The 21627-nt window shown below is 46.8% G+C and overlaps 1 protein-coding gene across 4 annotated transcripts in view; it reads right to left on the reverse strand.

Moving 5' to 3' along the window:
* Positions 1-21627, reverse strand: part of GTF2I (general transcription factor IIi) — a 1434650-nt gene that overhangs the window by 1298358 nt on the left and 114665 nt on the right. For all 4 annotated transcript variants that reach the window (XM_086954596.1, XM_086954597.1, XM_086954594.1 and 1 more), the window contains exon 5: positions 722-905. In XM_086954596.1, the coding sequence (XP_086810722.1) occupies positions 722-905 (184 nt within the window). The remainder of the gene's footprint in view (positions 1-721; positions 906-21627) is intronic.

Raw genomic sequence — 21627 nt, forward strand, 5'->3', positions numbered from 1 at the left:
TGGACTGGTCTGGAGAAAGCGGCCTTTCCACCACCATAGTGTGGCTAACAGGTTAAAAAAATAAATACATAAATAAAACATTTAGCAAAGTTTACAGAATACCAAGAGCATAATTAAGTGACTTCACTCTAGACCAGGGGGTTTTAACCTTTTGATCTCTGTAGATCCCCACTTATTCATTTCTTTTATCTGGGGACCCCATTTGAATCATTATTGGAATTTTAACTACCCTCCCACTAAATCATTACTGGAAGGCCGGAACCTCAGAATTAATACATTTCAATGACAGGAACTTCAAAACAATACACAAAAACACAGAATTGAGAAATCAAACAAATACACAAATGATGAAATATTGGAATTAATCCACAAGCCAAAATAAAATTTTAAAAAATCTAATTTTAATGAAAAGTTTGAAGCTTTTCAAAAAACATCACCCATACTATAGTGTTGAATGCATTTGCACTGTTCTTACAAATCAGTTATCCAATTTCAAATTCCTTCACATTTATAGAAAGTTCTCAAATATTCAGTTTTACATTTTGCTTAATTTATATAGGATTTTAATCTGTTCATTTTATTAAATTTTTTAAGCATTTGAGAACCTCCTAGTAGGGCTTGCGCGCCCCCAGGAGACCCAAGTCCACAGGTTAAGAACCGCTCCATTTGACAAACATTGACACTCCAAACAAACAAGAAAGTTTTACAGACATTAGCTAACCTTTTAATTATGAAGGATATGTGTGCTTTGTTTTCCAAAATTCTTCTCAGAGTAGGTGCATCATAATTTGTTGGATCTTTAAAGCCAACTGCCTCTGGAAGACCCAGCACAACAGCAGCAGACGGGTCTTTGAAAATCTTGTCATATGGTACAGGAACAGGTGTAGACTTTCCCAACGCTTTCCCTGAAATTTAATTGTGAAGTTAAAATTATGATTACGCCCAAAAGCTGCATGAGAAACATTTTTATCTAATAGATTTAGGACGATCGCACACCTGGTAAAGTTGGGGTAGACTAAATAAACTGGTAGGTAGGTGCAACCTTGTTGACCCTCCTGAGGCAGAGGGTGAAGAGAACTCCCAAGACTTGCGTTACCCCTCACAGTGTAAAACGTCACCAGGATGCACTAATCTGAGTGCAACCTAGGGATGTTTTCCATTTTGAGGGATAACGCAAGTCTCAGGAAACATTTGACCCTTGACCCTGTTCCCAGGCAGGTCGCTCCCCACGCTACTGCATTGCCCTTGTCGGTATCTGCCCATTCTCTGCTGCTGCATTGTGTTTAATTGGATGGTAACTCCAACTAGTCCGGTCTGCTGTGCTTTTTACTTTAACTTATTCTTCCCCCTTGTTATTCTTATTTCCACTGTGCCTTGTCTCTGCCTCCTGTTTTCCCCCGCCGTCCGCACCATCTCTTTCCTGCTGCTGCATCCCTGACCCCCCGCTGCCCATTCCCTGCCCTGCTTCCACCTCCCAGCTGCTCCTCCCTCCCACCTCCCCTTATATGGAGGCCGCGCAGCGGGAGAGCAGCGGGCGTGCTGCTAGCGTACCCAAGGCAAGCCAGTCTGCACCTGGCTCGCGCCCAGCACCAGGACCCAGCGTACTCCACGACACCCGCCTCTGCTACAACGCCAGCACCCTCCACGCCGGACGATCACACACCTGTTGCCTGGCCGCCCCGAAGCGCACCCACGGACCCTTCTCCTGCCGGAACTGCAGCTTCACCTGCATCCGGCCCGCCAACCCACCTACCAAAGGACTCAACACGCTCCGCACGGAAACACGCTGTGGAACTCTGGGACCTTCTAGACTCCAACACCACAGACGTCGCCTTCCTGATGGAGACCTGGCTGAACCCCTCCTCGGCACCCGACTTCGCCATAGCCATCCCGGAAGTCTAAAGATCACCCGCACCAATGGAGGAGGAGGAGGAGGAATCGCCATTGTCCACAGGAACACTCTCAAAGTCTCAACCAACACTGACGACACCCTCAGCACCGACCCCAACACCACCTTCAGAGGAACCCTCATCTACAGACCCCCCGGAACCCCGTACACAGTTCAGTGACTCCATTACCGACCTAGTCAGCACACACACCCTCGCTTCCACGGACTACATCCTCCTCGGGGACCTGAACTTCCACCTTGAGAACAACAACGACGACGACGACACCAACTCCACCACCCTGATCGACAACCTCGGACTCAGACAACTCGTCACTACACCCAACCACTCAGCCAGCCACACGCTTGACGACATCTTCTCCGCAAGCTCCCACGTCTCCTTCAACCACACCACTGAGCTTGAGTGGACCAATCACCGCTGCATCCATTTTACCTTCCGGAAATCCACCACCACACCCAACAGATGTCGCGCCGCTGCTGGAGCAAAGTCACCGAAGACCAGCTCTCCACCACCCTTGCCCGGACCCCGCCCACAGACTCGACCGACCCAGACACCGCAGCTTGCAACCTCAGACAGTGGATCAATGACTACGCAAACTCCCTCTCCCTGCTCAAGAAGCCCTCAAACACCCACACCAGCAAGAAAGCCAGCTGGTTCCCTGAAGACCTCCAGACCTCTAAGCAAACATGCCGAAAACTAAAAAAAAAAAAACTGGATCCATTAACGAACTCCGGAAATCTACACAGCCCACAAGAACGCCACCCGCAGACACCACCACCTCATCAGATCCGCCAAAAGGACCTCGTTCAAAGACCGCCTAGACAACAAGCACACAACAGCAAAGAGCTCTTCAACATCGTGAAGGAACTCTCTAACCCCAGCTCCAACACCAATGACATCCCACCCTCACAAGACCTGTGCGACCCGCTGGCCACCTTCTTCCATAGAAAGATCGCAGACATCCATGACAGCTTCAACGCCACCCCGGCAACCATGGAGACCCTCACTCCCACGACCACCACCTGCACCAACCGCCTGCTCACCTGGACCAACAACGACGACACCATCAAGATCATGAACACCGTCCACTCCGGATCCCCGGAAGACCCCTACCCACACCACATTTCCAACAAAGCGAGCAGCACCATCGCACCTAGTCTCCGGAAAACCATCAACATCTCCTTCGAGACAGCAACCTTCCCAGAAAGCTGGAAGCACGCAGAGATCAACGCCTTACTCAAGAAACCCAGGGCAGACTCAAGAACTTCCGACCCATCTCCCTGCTCCCGTTCCTGGCGAAGGTCATCGAAAAGGCCATCAACAAACAGACCAGCTTCCTCGAGGAGAACAGCATCCTGGACCCGTCCCAGTCCGGGTTTCGCAGCAAACACAGCACCGAAACTTCCCTCATCGCCACCACCGATGACATCAGGACCTTGCTAGACAACAGAGAAACCGCGGCTCTCATCCTCCTGGACCTAGCAGCCGCCTTCGACGCGGTCTGCCACAGCACATTACGAACACGCCTCTCCAACGCCGGAATCCAAGAGAAGGCCCTGGACTGGACCTCCTCCTTCCTCTCCGGCATAACACAGAGCGTCCGCCTCCCCCCCTTCCACTCCGAAGTCACCGGGATCATCTGCGGCGTACCCAAAGTCTAATCCCTCAGACCGGCAATGGCTCCCTGTCAAAAAGAGGATAACCTTCAAACTCCTCACCCACGCACACAAGGCACAACACTGGACCAGCGTACCTAAACAGCCAACTCAGCCTCTACACCCCCGCCCGCCAGCTCCACAGGCTGTGCCCTCACCGCCGTCCCCCGCATCCGAAAGATGACCTCCGGCGGCAGATCATTCTCCCACCTCGCCACCAAGACATGGAACACCTTCCCCATCCGCCTACGGCAGACCGAAGACCTTCTGACCTTCAGAAGACTCCTCAAGACCTGGCTCTTCGAACAGTAGCAGCACCCCCTCCACCTTGAGACCCTGACGGATATGTAGTGCGCTTTACAAATGCGATGATTGATTGAATGGAAGGACAGAGGGTCCGCCTAACACCTCTCACTTCCAGAACTAAAGATGCCATCTGCGTAGTGCCCCAAGACTGATCCCTCAGGCCTACTCTTGTCAACACCTACATGACCCCCAATTGCCAACTTCGTCAGAGAACATGGACTCAACATCATATCATACACAGACGAAGGGGGTGGAGCTTGCCACGCTGTGAGATGGAGGTGTCCTAGGCGAGCTCCTCGTCCATGCCCGACAAACATAAGTATACTGCAAAATAGAAACCTTATCACGTTGAGTGGGTGAGGATCGTTAGCGCTGAACATCAGCAACCGAGATCTGGACGAGACGATTCTGGCAAAGAAAATAGCTGGTATTGGGACAGAGCTCTGCGTGGCCTAGAAAACAGAAAACAAAATAAAGCTGGGACCTGTAGTACAAGAGGCTGTGATGCACGGCACGTACGGCGGAACCCGGTGAGGCCTGTGACCCACTGTGACCGGAGCCCTGCATATTGAAGGTGCGGAGGGGAAAAGATAAGCAAGCCGGGAGGTGGAGGAAGGAGCTGGAAGGGTGGCTGCATATTCTGCGACTGTAGTCTCCCGGACAAAGAAGATTGAGGGGGACAAGCTCGGAGCGCGCGACTGAGGCGCTTACAGGAGAGGCACGGAGATCTAGCGGATGCCGAAGTGGCGGCTGCAGCTCCGGGTCTAGAAACTGGACATCAACTGGGGCGAGGCCCGCTTGGGAACAGAGGACGTGTCGGCGAAATCGGGTCGAGCCCCTCCCCCCCTCTGTGCAGGGTGAAGCCAAGCTCAGGTTGCGACTCCTCCCCTCCCTCTCCCACCCCCCTTTTAAGAACTGGCGCGCACTGCAGACTCAGTGGGCAGATACTAGATCCTGCAAATACCGGCTGAATCTTGGGATCCGGTGTTGTGGCATGATACCCGGAACCCCTCCCCACATGGTGCAGTGCTGTACTATCGAGTTGGCCTATCCCCGGCACTGAACAGGGAGTTGAGAAGCCGAAGGGACGTTGCTGAACTGGGAAGGTGCAGACTGCCTGCTAGCAAAGAGAGGATTGTTGCACGAGACCTGGGTAGCCCAAGGCAGGGAGAAGTGCCCTTGGAGAGGGTAGCAGGCACTCACCCAGTGACCCATCGCAGGCACTATTGAAAGGGGAGCACGTGTTGGAAGACCTACTCTACAGCTACACTGAGGTCGGTCTAGAGAATATAGGCAGTGTGCCAGGTGAAGAGCATATCCTCCTGGCAAAAAAGAAAGGGCAGAAGCTAACTCGCACTGGTATTCCTAAAAAGACAACGCAGGAAGACCGCAAGCGCTGATAATTGCCAGACCAGGCGGCACCCCCCTGTGTCATCAGCCCAGCAGAGCGGATGAGGCAACTCTGGTTAAAGTACACAAGATCACGACCCACACACTCGCATCAACGATGGGCAAACCGGACAGTAACCATCCAAAAACAACATTCGAGAATAATAAAAAACACACGGATCAGAGCACTAAAGAACAATAACTAGTGACAATGACGGCGAGTGGAGTCTCAAATAGCGACGTGCAGGCACTGTTCACCACGACACAAACAGCGTTGACGAATATGGATGGGAAACTTGATTCACTCACGTACCGAGTAGACAGGATGTCGGAGCGCTTGGACAGACACATGGAAAGGGTGGACATGGCTGAACGCCGAAAATCCGAAACAGAGGATGCGCATGTCCAGATGTACTCCAAACAGGAGAGAATAGATAAACAGTTAACTGACATCGCAGCGAAGGCTGAAGATTTGGGAGCGCGGTCGCACAGGAACAATGTGCGCCCGATGGGTATTTCGGAAACAACAAACACGGGACCTATGGAACGGTATGTTGAACAGCTGCTCATCTTGCTGCTAGGAAGGGAGACATTCTCAGAGGTATTCATAGTACAAAGAGCGCACAGATCTCAGACGCCAAAATCCCCGACCGGCTCGAGACCGATTATAGCGGGAATACTGCACTATATACACAGAGACGCAGCTCTCAGGAAAGCTCGAGAATTGGGAAAACTGACTCATGAAGGTATGGACATATCTATCTACCCGGACTTCACTATGGCGGTCCAAGAGGCCAGGAAGAAATTTCTCACATCAAAACAGAAACTGAGAGAGTGGAATATACCATACGCTATGCTGTACCCAACACTGCTCAGAATCACAGACTAGGGCAAGTCCAAGATCTTTAATGAGCAGAAAGAAGTGTTGAAGTTCATCCAGCAAAGAAATAGTCTTGGCCGGAGGCGGAAATATCAGAGGGGAGACCTAGATGACCAAGCTATGGCATCGGATACGGCAGAATAGAAGCTGGAGGAGCACAATGGGGACTTCACTGAATTATACACCACATACAAGGTTGGGTGACGGAGCGTGGAGGTGGATGATCTCGGCTGCAGAATAAGTGGGCCACTGAACCTGCTGGAAGACTGGGGTTGGCTTGGCCTTTGGAACTTTGTCTACTATGAACGTTTTTTTGCCCTCAGGCCGCCTCATGGGAGGAGATATTGAAGGCGGGAGAAGTGCTGGAGAAGTGCTGTAAGTAGAAGAACCTAAACAAGACTTCCTCGTGTTTTTAGATCGCTGAACGTAGCATGAGAAAAAACCCCAACAACACACATAAGGCTCACGAGGCATTTTGGTCAATATCATAAAGTAAGACTATTTCTATGCTGTTTTTTACCCTCATATTACAGGATCATAAGGAAACAACATAAATCCAATACGTGTGTTATGTTTGTTATGAGTGTTTTTGTCCTACTTTTGTCACTTTATTTACAGGGTGCACAATCACTGGAGGCAATCGGCAACCCTTCACTTTTTGTCCTTAAGGTCACTGTTACCTTTATGACAGCCAAACAACTCTGTGAGAAAAATATTTATTATGCTTTTCTCTCCCTCCAGGTCTTAAATACAGGCCAAATGAGCGTAAAAAGACTACATTACTGAACTACAAACTAGGTACATAGCACCTACAGTTCACGTCCCTTTTTGTATAATACACTTTAACATTTACATTCATGTGTTTAAGGTGGGGAACTTTGTGCAATTCCAGTCCTGAAGAAGGAGTTTTTGACTCCGAAACATGTCCATGTAGACGCACGAACTAGGTTGATGTACATAATTATACACTAGCAACCTCCCACTGCACCCCTTTTAATGATACCAGCCGGGGGCTTAATAAAAGTCCTTTTTTTACCCCACGAGCCAAACATTTTTCAACTCTCACCACTCCACCACTCACATTCATTACCCCACACACATTCACACATAGTCCACAGATAGTGCTCCCACGTAGTCGTCGGTCGTAGCACGCCGCATCCCGTAGAGGGGTGCGACGACCCCGATGATGAAGCATGACACCAAGGGGCTTGTTGGTGTGTGAGGGGTATTTAAACAACACTGTGTGCTCCCCACCGTAGTAGGGCCCACCACCCCCACGGTCTTAGTGTATTCCAATTTGTTTATGAAATATACCTGGGGAGACTGAATCCACTTTTTCTCTCCCTCCCTCCTTTGTTATTTAAGTGTGCGCACATTGGCATTTGGCTGAATGGGTATTTGAACTGGGGATTTTTGCTAGCTGTGTGGGGCCGTCATTTAGATGGTGATGGGCATACATAGGGTTTTATAATGTTAACTGTTTTATTTCTGGTCATCATTTGCGATTGTAATGTTTTATTTCTTCATTTTATTCTCTTGCAAAGATTTTCATTTCCTGTGCTGCTAGTCCTGCTAGTCCTGCTTGCAGTTTTGGCAGTGCTAGATTTGTAGTTGGTGTGGTTGCATGGGTTTGGTAAGAAAACATTTGTGTACCGTTTACTGTAAATGGGTATCATTTCCCTGCATGAATGAGAATTTTGTAAATGCTGTAATGATAGCAGCATATTTCGTTTCTGTTTTATTGTGTGTGAAATTCTCCTTGGATTTTTGCACAATGTGTATTGTGTTGTCTTCTGTGCAATTTTCTTTTGTTCTTTTCTAGGGAAAAATTGTTGGTGCATGCTGTGTAGGTGCTGGTGAGTCTAGCTTTCTCTGACAAGTGAGTGGTATTGTTTTTCAATATAAAGGAAAAGCCAATCAATACATAGCACGCAAAAGTGTGCTTTGTATTGATTGGTTATTCCTTTCAGGTTACCAGTAGTTTAACTTTACATTTGACAAGCTACACTTTGCTTAATTACTTATTTTAGACAGTGTTGGATATTGTTGACTTACTTACCCAGGTGCTTTTATCAGTAAGGATTATGGCTAGCTGCAGGTCTTCCTGACAATTATGAAACTGACCCTGCATCTGAGGCAGAGGTGGTAGTCCAGGATTCTGGCAGTGAATTTTCTGTCCGAGGGGAATCATCTGAGGAAGCCACTCTCAGTGCGGAGGAAGTGCTTCTTTTAGAGGGCACTGCCTGCCTTCAGTGATGTCGCAAAATGTAGAGTGAATACTGAAAACCTTTTGCCTATACATTTTTTCCTGTTTATGGACAAAGTTTTTTTGGACGAGATTGTTAACCAGAATAATTTGTGTGCTGAACAGCATTTGAGGGACATCAGTGCCAGACGTAAGCTCCACTCTAGAGCTAGCCGGTGTACTCCCACAAATCTGGGTGCGTTGAAGAAGTTCTTAGGTTTAACTTTTTTGATGGCCTTGATAAGGAAGCGGTTGCGGTCTTCATACTGGTCTACTAGTCCCTTGATGGCAACTGCTATATTTCTTCGGATGATGCATTTTGCTGATAATGCTATAGCGTTGCAAGGTCACCCTGATTGTGACGGTCTTTTTAAGATTTGGCCTGTCTTTGATAACTTTGTACATCGATTTTCAGAGATCTATGTTCCAGGGATAGAAAAAATCTGCGGATGAGGCTTTGGTCCTGTTCAAGGGCGTTTTGGTGTTTAGGCAGTACATTCCTTGCAATAGGGCACATTATGGAATCAAGGTGTATATTCTGAGAGTAGTATGTATATCTCTATAATTTCAAGTAGTGAGAAAGTTGTGTGGGAACTTGGTAGGGGGCTTTTTAAAACAAGATCACCATTTATACATAGATAACATCTACATTGGTGTGGAATTGTTTAGGGAATTGTTCAAAGTGCTTGTGGCACAATGTGCTCTAACCATGAAGGTTACCCAAAATAACTAAATTTACAACAGCAAAGGTGCACCACAAAAAATGAATCAGTTGGTATAAACGATATTTAAGTAACCATAAGAAGAAAGTTCCTCAGAAATATTTAGAGTTCTTCTTTCAATCTTTATTTTTCAATTCAGTATAAAAGCACAAACAGCCGACGCGTTTCGTCCCAACATGGGACTTCTTCAGGGCTTATGAATTGGTTGGACGTCGCCACGGGTGTTCTTCTGGGTTGAGGGCTGTGGATGAGTGCCGGCCGATATACTAAGAACGGCCTACCGGGACACGGTGCCCACTCCCTCTCCCAATGGACGAATAGGACCCCCAGTCCCAAACCAGTTCTTTCTCAGACTCAGCAAACGAACTGAGTTCCCTGTATAAGCGAGGTGACATGATCCTCTACACCACCCACATATTCTACAGATACTGCTTCATCTGTTAACCTAGGAAAGCTTATACCTAGAAATCAAATTTTAAATACTCAGCCTCGGAGTAATCCAATAGAGAACAGGATCACACAAGCCCGGAAGGTTGCCCCAGGACCACGCTGCTTCACAAGTTTACTTACACATGCGACGTCCAACCAATTCATAAGCCCTGAAGAAGTCCCATGTTGGGACGAAACGCGTCGGCTGTTTGTGCTTTTATACTGAATTGAAAAATAAAGATTGAAAGAAGAACTCTAAATATTTCTGAGGAACTTTCTTCTTATGGTTACTTAAATATCGTTTATACCAACTGATTCATTTTTTGTGGTGCACCTTTGCTGTTGTAAATTTTGCATTGTAATTCCCTAGGGAATAGGCACGGTGTTGATGGGTGCCATTCAGTGTGCACACAACCCCTTTAATTAAAACTTAAGGGCAAGGATAGCTCATGGGGGGAGAGTAGTCAGGTGCTTATCTCAGGTAGGGTCCATCATTTATTCAGTCTTTCTACCCAAAATAACTTGTTTGTTTAAAACTTGAGAAGGGACAGTGCAGAGTATTGTATAGCGATAAACTTCTAGCGATCTTCTGACAGGAGAGATGTCTACATGATGATAGTTCTACACCTGTGACTGTTTTAGGTTAGCTTGATGAAGTGCGCAAACCCGTGTGCATTTTAGACTACAATAAGCACATGGGTGGTGTAGATAGAGCAGTTCAGGAGGTTGGAGCCTTACACTGCGGTCTATCCATTAAAACCATTTAGCAACCTAAAATTGCTTTTGCTGTATTCAAGGATTGTTCCCCAGAGTCAAAGATGACATTTGGTCAGTTTCAGCAGTCTGTGATAGGCAGCATTGTTGTAGTGGAGCAGGCAAGAGTTCCTAGAATTCCAGCGGTGGCTAGATTGAAAGATCACCACTTTACTGATCTCATTCCTCGCAAGGCCAAAAAAAGACTTCCCCAGTAAGCGACGTATAGTCTGTACCCGAAGGGGTGCGCAGGAAGAGTCTTATGTACTGCCCCAACTGTCCTAATCCAGGGCTGTGCCCCCACATGTTTTAAATTGTACCAATCACAACAGTATTTTTGTGTGCAACTGTAAGCATAAAAGTAAACGGACTGGTCTGTATCGTTTAATATTTTTGGTTGAGATTTCACAGGTGCCATTAGGGTGATTTATTTAGTCAGAGATGCTGTGTTTTTAGTTATAGATTTGTATCTACGTTCAATTGGTTTGTATTTTCTTTTTGTTAAAAAAAAAATTGATGCGGTGCGCGTGGACTTGCACTTGGCTCACAGTGTGCGTGGTCTGGTACTTGGCTCACAGTGCGTGGGGACTGGCACATGGCTCGTGGTGTGCGGAGACTGACGCACGGTCGGTGGTGCGAGAGCTGGCATGTGACTGGTGGTGAGTAGTGACTTGATGCTGATCACTACACACACTGCTCGCCAAGCGTCAGTCAGTCCACACAATCAGTCAGCTGGTGTTATTGCTGGGTCAGTCATAGGGTCTAATGAAAGTGATGGCCTTTGAAAGGCACAGTCTATTAATGTGACTAGTGTAATGGGCTGGGCCCGCACCCTTGCAGTGTGAAAAGTCCTGTGTGCCTCAGGTATGAAAGGTGTGTGAATGGCCTGTAAAGCAGTGCTTTGTCGCTGCTTTACAGCTCACGAGCTGCGACTCATTGGTTCAGTTTTTTGACCTTTCAATCATTAACCATGTATTTCATTTTTGTGAAATATCTTGTCAATATAATATACATTTTGAAACTTCACTCATACTCCTGCCAAATCCAACCAGTTTGCACGTGTAATTAAGGAACGGATTGTTCAGCAATAACATATTGGTGTACTTTGTTTCTAGGAAAATCTACCAACTCTAGATATTTTTGCAAACTGGACACCCAGGGGAGTACAGGGTGGTGTGCCTCTCGTTGATCCCACCAAGTGTTCTTACCTACAATGCAGTGCAAACCTCAAAAATGTGACTAAAATCCCACATTTTCTTTGCAGTACTGTGCTATATTCTTCCAGAAAAAGAAAGCAACCCCAAGTTTCCTACCACCCAATGTCTCCTGATAAATTGGTACATCGCTTGTGTTGGTAGGCTTAGTGCCCGTGACAGGAAACATCCCGAAATGGATTGTGGAGACATCATAATTATCCATCACAAAACAACCAGGTTTTGGGAGGGGGTCACCTATGTTTCCTAGATGGCTAAGCGGCCATCTAGTTAAACACACCAACCTCCGACATTTCTGAAAATTAGCCAAACGGAGGTAGTTCAGGCAGGTGTGGCTTGCATTGATTATCCAACATTTTCATACCCAGAATCCCCTACAATCATTAAATAAAGCTATGAAAAAACCTCCCTGGGAGTGTAGTTTTTAGAAATGTCTGGGCTTGGTAGTTTTCCTAGATGGCTGCCGGGCCAAGAACCAAATGCAGTTGCCCCCCCTTGCAAAGACGGGTCCTTTTGTGATAGATAATTTGGACGTCTCCACAATTTGTTTAGGACGTTTCCTATCGCGGCCACTAGGCCTCCCACACATGTGATGAACCATTTTTTTCGTGAGACTTAAGGGAATGCCGGGTGGACGGAAGTTTGCTGCCCCTCGCAGATCCCTCGCATTCAAGAACTCCCACCCATCACAGAAATGTGAGGAAAATGCATTTTTTTAAGACAACGTTTTAGGTTTGCAAGGTATTCTACCTAACAGAAGCGGATAAGAGCTAACAAGTAACCCCATCCTGGATTCACCTGGGTGTCTAGTTTTCTGAAAATGTACAGGCTTGCTAGGTTTCCCTAGATGCTGGCTGAGAGAACCTGCAATTCTCCATCCCTTGGCGCTAAAGTGATAGAAACTAAGCAGGTCATCTTTCCAGATAGATGCTGCGGTGCAACCTCGCGAATACATTCAGAAGGAAGACCCATTAACTTAAGCACTAGATTGAACTCCCATGGAGGTGAAGGTACTCCTACGGACGGGTGAACCTTCTTTAAACCTGCAAGAAATTCCCACTCAACGAAGTTTTTAATAGGAGACTTACTTTGGACTCTTCCAGTATGTGGTTATTGCCACCAGTTGTACTTGTATGGAGGCAAATTGCAATTTAGCTTTCAGAAAATATCCAAAATTAGAATTTTTTTTGCAACGTGTCAGCTCCCTTACATCAAATATAAAATCTTTTCCATTTAAAAAAAAAACATTTCCTTGTTGGTGTATTTCCTTCCCTTAGGAAAACAATGGATTCTTGAAGCAATTCTAAGTGTCCAAATTGTCGGACATCCAAAGTCATGCTGTCAAATGTCAGGTTTGTATGGCATTTGGCCTTACAGTGTGGTCAGTAAGGTCGGTTTGCATGATAGTCTAACATATCTTACTAAAGTCGATCAACCACCATTTCCTGGGCCCTTCAGGAGCATGTACAATTGGCAGCTTATACCTCTATTATCAGATTCACTTCTGGAATTACAGGATTGGAAGGAAAGCCATATGGTAATGTTCCAAACCAGTAAATTACCCAGAGATTTTGCTTCCCATCTCCTAGACACTAAGCCCTTGTATTTTGAGTTCTAGCAAATGACCCCAGTATGAGAAAAAGTCTTGCAATAGCCTGTAGACTGTGACCTGTTCAGGATTTTCTGTAAACTATCTGCCCTTTGGTTTTGTTGCCGGAAACATTTGCTTGACTTTATGGAAGGATCCATAGCTAGTAAATCCAGATGAGATTTTACGAGCTAAAGGCGATATTGATCTTGCTCTGGTGCCATCTTGTTTAAGTACTGCATCATGATGGTATTTTACAGCATATTAGATTTTAGTGCAGATGTACGAGACAGCCAGAAAGACTTGAAAGCTAAGTGGTCTATTCCCCACTTCAAATACTGATGTGGTATGTGTCTTTTGGAGTCGATATGCCCTGAACAGACAGGAGTACTAAGTGAGAACTGCATCCCAGAAATGAGGCATCTAAAACAATATATACCTTGGTGAAACAGAACTCTTAGCATCAGATTGCGCTTTTTGCACCAGCAGATTAGAGACCTTGATGTATACAGAGTCAGTCTTCCTAGTTGGTAGTTTGCATCCAAAAAGTGCTATAAGGTCGTGTGAAGCCTTGTGTATGTGTAACAATAGCCATGCAGGAGGTTATTGAGCCCCAGAGGCGAGATATCAACGTGTGGTTGCGTTTGAAGACTTTGATAAGATTACATGTTTCCCATATGAAAGATAATTTGTGTGTCAGAAGAAAAGCTTTTCCTTGCATTGAGTTTAAGGTTGCTCCCAAATAACTCTTAGAACATTGAATTTTGGTAATAAGAGATACCAAATTGATGAAGGATAATCTGTGGCATGAAGATCTTCTTCGAGTTTGGTTGAGCTGCTGGCTTTGAGTAGCCAATCAACCCGATACGGATAATTCCATTTTTTGATGACATGGATGAGCAGTCAATACTGTCAGGCTTTTAGAAAGTGTCTGAGGTAACACCTCAAGAGCAAAGGAGTACAGCTGTGCGTTTTTTGTTCTAGAACATGAACGAACTATGTGCTTCTTCACATATAGGATACAGAAATACACATCCTGGAGGCAATCGCACACATCCAATCCCAAATTCTCACATCTGGGTAGGTGTGATGTAAGCTGGCATTAAGAATGTCTTATCTGAGGGGTGTGTCTAGTGGCCGAAGAGAATGGCAGCTGGCTAGAGAGGCTCCCGCATCCTCGCAGTCTATCCTTCATAATCCTGTGCCCATAAAGGCTGCAAACCAGATTTACAAGTGGCCCACCAGCCCTACAATCCACCGCTGTCGGTGACTGAGCGATAAAACTCCGCTGGGACGAGTAAAGCGAGAAACTCTGGCGGCCGATTGTGCAAGAACAAAAAATGGTGACGCGTAGACCTCCGACTGCAACATCGAGGTCAATGTAGCTAACGCACACTCGAAGGTCGACAGGAGGTAGTTCTCTGATCTGGACGGGGCTGCTGGCTGACCACACTGTGGATATAGCAAAGGGTTCACCCAAACGTAGTCACTGGGACCTGGGTAATATCAGTACTGAGAAAGGGGGGTCCCAGCAATCAACAGTAAATTCGAACCGTTGAATACCAATAGATAAAGAAACACTTGATTCACCTACACTGTTATTTATTCACAATGTAGGCATACGTTAGTCATCCTTAGTTTATAATGTGCTTAACCTTTCGTTTAAATTCGGACTCATGCACCTTATTAAATTAAATCTATGCTTACTAACTAGGTTGCCTGCCCCGTCCTGATTAAGACCCCGAAGCAAGGTTACAAATAATTCCTGCAATTACTAAAGGGTCGAAACGTCGACAGCTTTTATGTTTATCAGCTTCACCCCATCATTAAGTCATTTAATGTGATATGTGGAGTATGATCCTTATCTAATGATGTACTGAACATTGTCTTTTCTTTGTCTATGTTTGAATTCGATACATAGTACAGTGAGGCCATTTGGCTGTTTTTTATTGTCACTATCCTATACCCACACTACCTGCACTAGATCACCTCACTCCCTTCCTGGGGCACTATGTATTTTGTGATTGTTTATCTAAACTAAGGATGACTATCGTATGCCTACATTGTGAATAAATAACAGTGTAGGTGAATCAAGTGTTTCTTTATCTATTGGTATTCAACGGTTCGAATTTAAAGTTGATTGCTGGGACCCCTCCTTTCTCAGGGCTGACCAGACGAGCGGTGCCCACGGAGCTAGGGTGGCTGCTTGCGAGTGGCAGTGCGGATAACAACGCGGCGGCCGCTAGACGTCCTGGCTTCGGCAACCTACCCGGGCCAGACGTACACACATTTCCCAGAGCCTGGGTGTCAATAGAAAAGTGGGACACAGCTCCCAAGGGCTGAATAGGCTACCCGGAAGCAGCGCACGACCATCCCACTGCAGCAGCCCCGACTGACTGGGGACAACGTTCCACACGTTCCACGATGTGGGTGACCGGAGGCTCAACCGCTGGCGCCCGAGGCTGTGGCTAGCCGTGGTGGGCTAAATATACGACTGCAGCGAACGGACCTCGCCCCATACCTGGAGACCCGGTGGGTCGCCGAAAAGACAGACAAGCTCCTGAAGGTAATCAAGACCTCCTCGGAGAAAGAGCCGACGCTAAAACAGGAAACGAAATAATCCCATTCGAGGTGAGACTAACAGCCCAAGGAAGAGACAGTTCTGCTCCAGGCGACTCACGTGGGGAGGACTAAGATTCAAGGACCGGTGCGCCATCTGCTGTACCCTGATCAGCGGGGAGCGCTTAGATGCTGCCGGCACCGTTGATTGGCAAGGGCACCTGGACGTAGTGGTCTATCGAAAATCGTCCCTAAGGAAACCAGACAGGCCAACAGCAAGACAGGCATTCTCGCAGGGTAGGCAGCAGGGACTACTGAGGCTGATCTTCGCATAGTGCCCTTCCACGCGACCCACAGCCCAGACATGGCAATGGGCAAGGGTTCGATGGCAAATGCGCACAACAAGCTAGCTAAATTTGCCTGGAACAAGTCGGGGAAGGTCGCGCAGCACAACTAATGGAGGCACCAGAGACACAGAGCAATCCTACACCGCTGGAGCCTACACTTCACAATGTCATGGAAGTCATCAGCAGAGTGCGCACCTCCCTTGACTCAGTCAACATAGATGAACAATTGTTACTTACCTGTAAACAGGTGGTTCTCCAGTATTGGAACTGGAAAACACTTTAAGAGAAGAAAAACTGAGCAGAGCTCAGGGAGACTCCCTTACACACGACGTGCGGTAGAAAATCTGAGGGCTTGAGCTCCGAGGAGAAGGTTCTAGAGGGCTGCTGGCGCCTGATTGGCTGCAGTTTGGACTAACATAATGACTAGGATAGGCTGCTTTGGAACTTTTATATTCCCATGCATTCCTATGTAGAATTTTTTTTGGTTAGGTACCCTATGCTTCTATGCATATTTTGGGTTTATCCTTATTATGTACTTTATATATTTATTATATATTATATATATATTTAGTATTTATTGCTATTTTATTTACCGTGGGACTCCCACTCCAACGACGGGGAATATTCAAGCATGTGAATCTATGAAAGACACCCCAATACTGGAGAAGTGTCCTTAATACAGGCGGACTTTCGCAAAATAAATGACACAGTGAAAGACCTCAAAATTGTTACGACATCGTTACAAGCCGATACGTCTCAACTTCAGACACAAGTCACTGAACTTCTAAGTCAGCGGCACGGATGATGCAACAACTTGATGAATATGAAGGATGAGCCCGAATTAATAACCGGCTGACCTTTACGTCGAAGACTTAATATTGACACATCTACAGCCCAAGAGCCTTTCAAGTTATTTCTCGATTGAAAGAGCGCACCGAGTGACAGGAGGCAGGACAAAGCCGGGAGCCCCCTCCATCACCCCCCCACCCCCGTGGTCTCTCATTGCCCGGGTCTTCAACTATAGGGACAGAGACATCATTCTACAAATGGCGAGATCCAGCCCTCGAATTAAGATTGATATTAACGAAGTCACGTTCTTCCCAGATTTCACTGCCAAGGTCCAGGACCAAATGCGAAGCTTCCAAACAATAAAGAAAGAACTCTGGGACCGCGAAGTAAAATAGGCTACGTTTATTCCAGCGAAACAGAGTGGAATCAGATGACAAGACGTGGTTCTTCTCTTCACCAGAAGACGCATGAGACTGGTTGGAGGGTTGGCGCAGAGTGGGTGGCTAACCTAGAGACTGAAATGGAGGACCTAGGCCGCATAGAGAGAACAATGGGACTCTATCTGAAGACGACTCCGCTAAAACAGAAGGAAAAGAGACGACGCATGGTTGAGAATTATACCTGTGGAATGGGACTGCATGGAATTCTACACAACCATGAGCTCCACAGCAATGGTGAGACTGTTCTTAAGATGAAATCGAAGTGTGGGTCGCAAGTAGACTTGATTTTCAGACTGTAATTAGCAAACATGCTCAACCTATGGGGTGTGACACCTAGAACTCCTACCAGTGGGGCTGAAAGTCAAAACTACAGGCATGATTATAAAAGAAATGTGTCGGGGATATGTGGGGTGGGAGGGAGGGGCAGAGGGGGGAGAGGACACAATAAGCCCGCACCTTTCAGTATTTTTGGGAGGGAGGCACTCTGCCTAGTTGGGGAGTGGGTAGTTTTAAACCCATGGGCAGGGGGGCAGGGAGGGGGGGGGATGTTCACCGTTTCAAGGATTGTTTGATTTACAAAGTAGTAACTGCATACTACAATGTACCAACTTCTTTGCGGATTTCAGCTGCAAGGGTAACTAGCAGGGCCACGCTTCACTAGTTATGCCAGTTGAAAATGCTAAGTACGCACCATTATTGACCTACCATGCTCTGACGGTCTTCACACTAGACGATGGGGGATACAATGGAATTGTTACTCTCTGTACTTACCTGGAATGTGAACGGGATGGGGGACAAAATCAAACGTGGAATTGTTCAGCAATATTTAAAAAGACATGCTCCTGATGTCGTATTATTGCAGGAGACACACCTAGTTGGGAATAAAAGTAAAGCCCTCACACAGTGGAGTTACAAACTCCTAGTGCATGCTGACCACACCACGGGATCTCGGGGAACGGGTATTCTGGTTAAAAAGAACCTGGCTCTTATTGTGCAACGTACATGGGCAGATCCTTGGGGCCAATGTGCGGTCTTAGAGGCCCAATGGGAGGGAAGGGCACTTATTGTGATATCACTGTATCTGCCACCAGCATTGGGCGAGGAAGCGCTGACAGACTTAGGCAAAATATTAGCTGACCTTCCAATAGGCACCCTAATCCTCTAAGGGGACTACAACATGACCATGGATGACAGAATTGACAGACACCCACAACGGACGGGGGAGCAACCAAACGTGTTGACGGAAGTATTTACCGTAGCTATGGGTCTGACAGATGTATGGCGTACGTTACAGCTGACTGGAACCCAATGCACCTACTTCTCCAATGCACACAAAAGCTCATCCCGTATTGATTTTTTTTAATACACACAGCCTCAATAGGTAACTTTCGAAACCCCCATGCTCGACCAAGAGGTATTTCCGATCACTCCAGGTTAGGGTCGAACTTACACACTGGGAACAATCACGAACCACTATTATTCTAAATCTGTGGTTATTGAAAATTCCTGACATCAAAGAGGAATTATACACGCAAACCATCAATTACTTTAAAGAGAACATTGGTTTGGTTGAATTGGCACTATCTGGGAAGCCTTCAAAGTAGTCTTGAAGGGACAGGCCCAGTCTCCAAAGACGGGTTACATCCAGAACAAACATCGCCAACTAGTCCAATTGGAAGACGAGCTCCAACAACTGGAACTTGATAACACCAGTATGCCATCATAAGACATACAACACTGTCTCACACTTAAACAAGAGGAGTACAAGATCAGAGCACGGGAACACATGATGGCTAAACACCCTAATATCCAACATAGAATGTAGGAACTGGGTGATAGGGCCGATAAAACTTTGGCCTGGCTAGAGAGGAGAGCAAGGGGATAGAGACTGACACTGCCAGATGGCAAGACGATTACACATCCCAGGGATATTGCAGAGGCATTCACAGATCACTTAGAGAAGATATACACCCCTTCCACTACATACAAAGCAGAAGATTCCCACCAACTCCTCTCTGATAGGCCATAATCCAAATCCACTCTGGAAAAGCTATGGGGCCTAATGGGACTCCCATTGAATTCTTAAAAGTAACTGTCTCAAGTAGCCCCACATCTATGGGCTATGTATAATGAAAGCTACGAGAAGGGTAGACTGCCCAATGACCAACATCTTGCATCCATAGTTGTGATCCGCAAACCAGGGAAGCCCATGGATAACTGCAGCTCGTAAAGACAGATTTCATTAATCAATATAGAAGCCAAGATCCTAGCGAAAGTTCTTGCCACTAGGCTGGTCGCGGTTATCTCCTCCTTAGTTCACCCTGACCAATCTGGCTTTATGCCAGGGAGGAACACAGCACTCAACATCTGCCGTCTCCACAATGTGTTCGCTCGCAGAGAATTCATGGAAGAAGACGCATTAGTTCTGGCGCTATATTTATTTGAAGTTCTGGCAAGGTTGGGATTTGGTTCGAAATTTGTGGGGTGGGTAAAATTACTATATACAGGTATGCAGGGTCAAGTAAGAGTTAACAATTTCACATCCCATGCATTAACATTGCGAAGGGATACCAGACAGGGCTGTCCTTTATCTCCACTGATATTTTCCCTCATGCTGGAACCGCTGGCCCCCTGAATACTTCGAGATGTCATGGTAATGGGCTTGAAGTCTGCGGAGGATCAGGAAGATCGAATATCTTCATATGCTGACGATATCTTATTATACCTCGCCTCCACATATAGATCCATTCATGGAGTATTAAATATCTTCACAAATTTTGGAAAGTACTCTGGCTATGCAATAAATTGGAGTAAGTCGGTGCTGTTCGTGCTCAGGGGCCAGGTCCCTCGTCTTCCGACAAACTGCACGGTGGAGGTGGCTACGGAGGGCTTACGCTACCTGGGAATATCTGTACGTCCGACCAAATCCTCTTCCATAATCGCAACTTAGCGCCCCCAACCTCCCCCCCCCTTCCCTCCCGCCTGCGAGCGGGCGTGAAACATTGGTGGTCCCTACCTTTATCCCTAGTAGGTTGCGCTGCCCTATTTAAGATGCTGGCTCTACCGCGTTTTTTATACATTCTCCAGAACTGCCCGCACCGAGACCCAGATACATACTTCTCAGCAGTGGAAAGTGAAGTCCGTACACTGCTATGGGATGGCAAGGCCCCTCGTGTTGCAATGAAAAAGTTAACGAAAGGATGGTACGATGGGGGCATAGCCCTCCCAGATCTCATACTCTACTATTGGCCCTCGCAATTGGTAGTGGTGAAGCACTGGATTTCCCCCCCCCCCCCCCCATACCCCCTCCCCCTCCCCCTCCCAGTGATCCCACCTATCTATTGGACAGATATCAGACTGGGCAAACTGGTTACTTGGGAGCACTATATTCCAAAGTCAGAAAAGAGCAATATTTTGGCCAACCTCTCTCACCATAGTGATCTGGCACCAGGAGAACTCACGTCTGGGCTGGTCAAATGTCCTCATAAAAGCGAGGCCATTGTGGTCTGCCCAGAGACAGGGTTCTCTTGGTTATCAACCCGGTTTCGACAAATGGGATACTATTGGGATTTCAGTAGTCGGAGATCGGATTAAAAAGGGTCTATCCTTAGGTTTGAAGAGCTCAGAGGACAATATCCAATGGCCCAGGGTGACATGTTCAGATACCTGCAAATCAAGACACGCCCTCACCACAGCCTTTCCAAATCTCACAGATATACCAGAGTAGTCACCGCTAGAAGACCGACTGCTTGATGGGCCACTACACTCCAAAGCCATATCGCTGACCTATAAAAAACTATGCAACAACCTACCTCATACATTCCACAAACCTAGAGAGCAGTGTCAGGGAGACCTGGGGCCAACTGATTATGGAGACTGGCAAATGGCCCTAATGTCCCCTTGACTGATACAACTTAGGATCCTACATTGGTCATATTTAACAGGGGATATTCTGGCAAAAATAAGCACTAGGACAGATGTGCTTTGCCTCAGGAGGTGCAAACAAAGAGCTACCTTTCATCATACGATTTGGGAGTGTCCTGAGCTGCAGCGCATATGGGAGGGGGCCACGACTCCCGTTCAGACTGCATTTGGGAAAGAACTAGCTCTCACCCCACGACTAGGCTTACTCAATATATGGATGGCCACAGATCTTACTGAAACAGAACAGCAGCTGGCCACACTAGGTTATACACTAGTCAAACGAGAAATAGCAAGGAATTGGGGGGTGCACTCACCGTCTATCCATATATGGGCGAAAGAAATGTATGATTGCGGAAAAGGAAGCATTTACAACACGTGGGTGCCCTAAAAAACAGGGACAAGAAGTGTGGCAAGTGGAATGTCCATCGGTAAAATATATGTATATCCCTATCGATGGAACTAACTGTGAAGAGGTGGTGA

This window comes from Lissotriton vulgaris, chromosome 2_1 (genome assembly GCF_964263255.1).
Source record: "Lissotriton vulgaris chromosome 2_1, aLisVul1.2, whole genome shotgun sequence".
In the NCBI taxonomy this organism is placed as follows: domain Eukaryota; kingdom Metazoa; phylum Chordata; class Amphibia; order Caudata; family Salamandridae; genus Lissotriton; species Lissotriton vulgaris.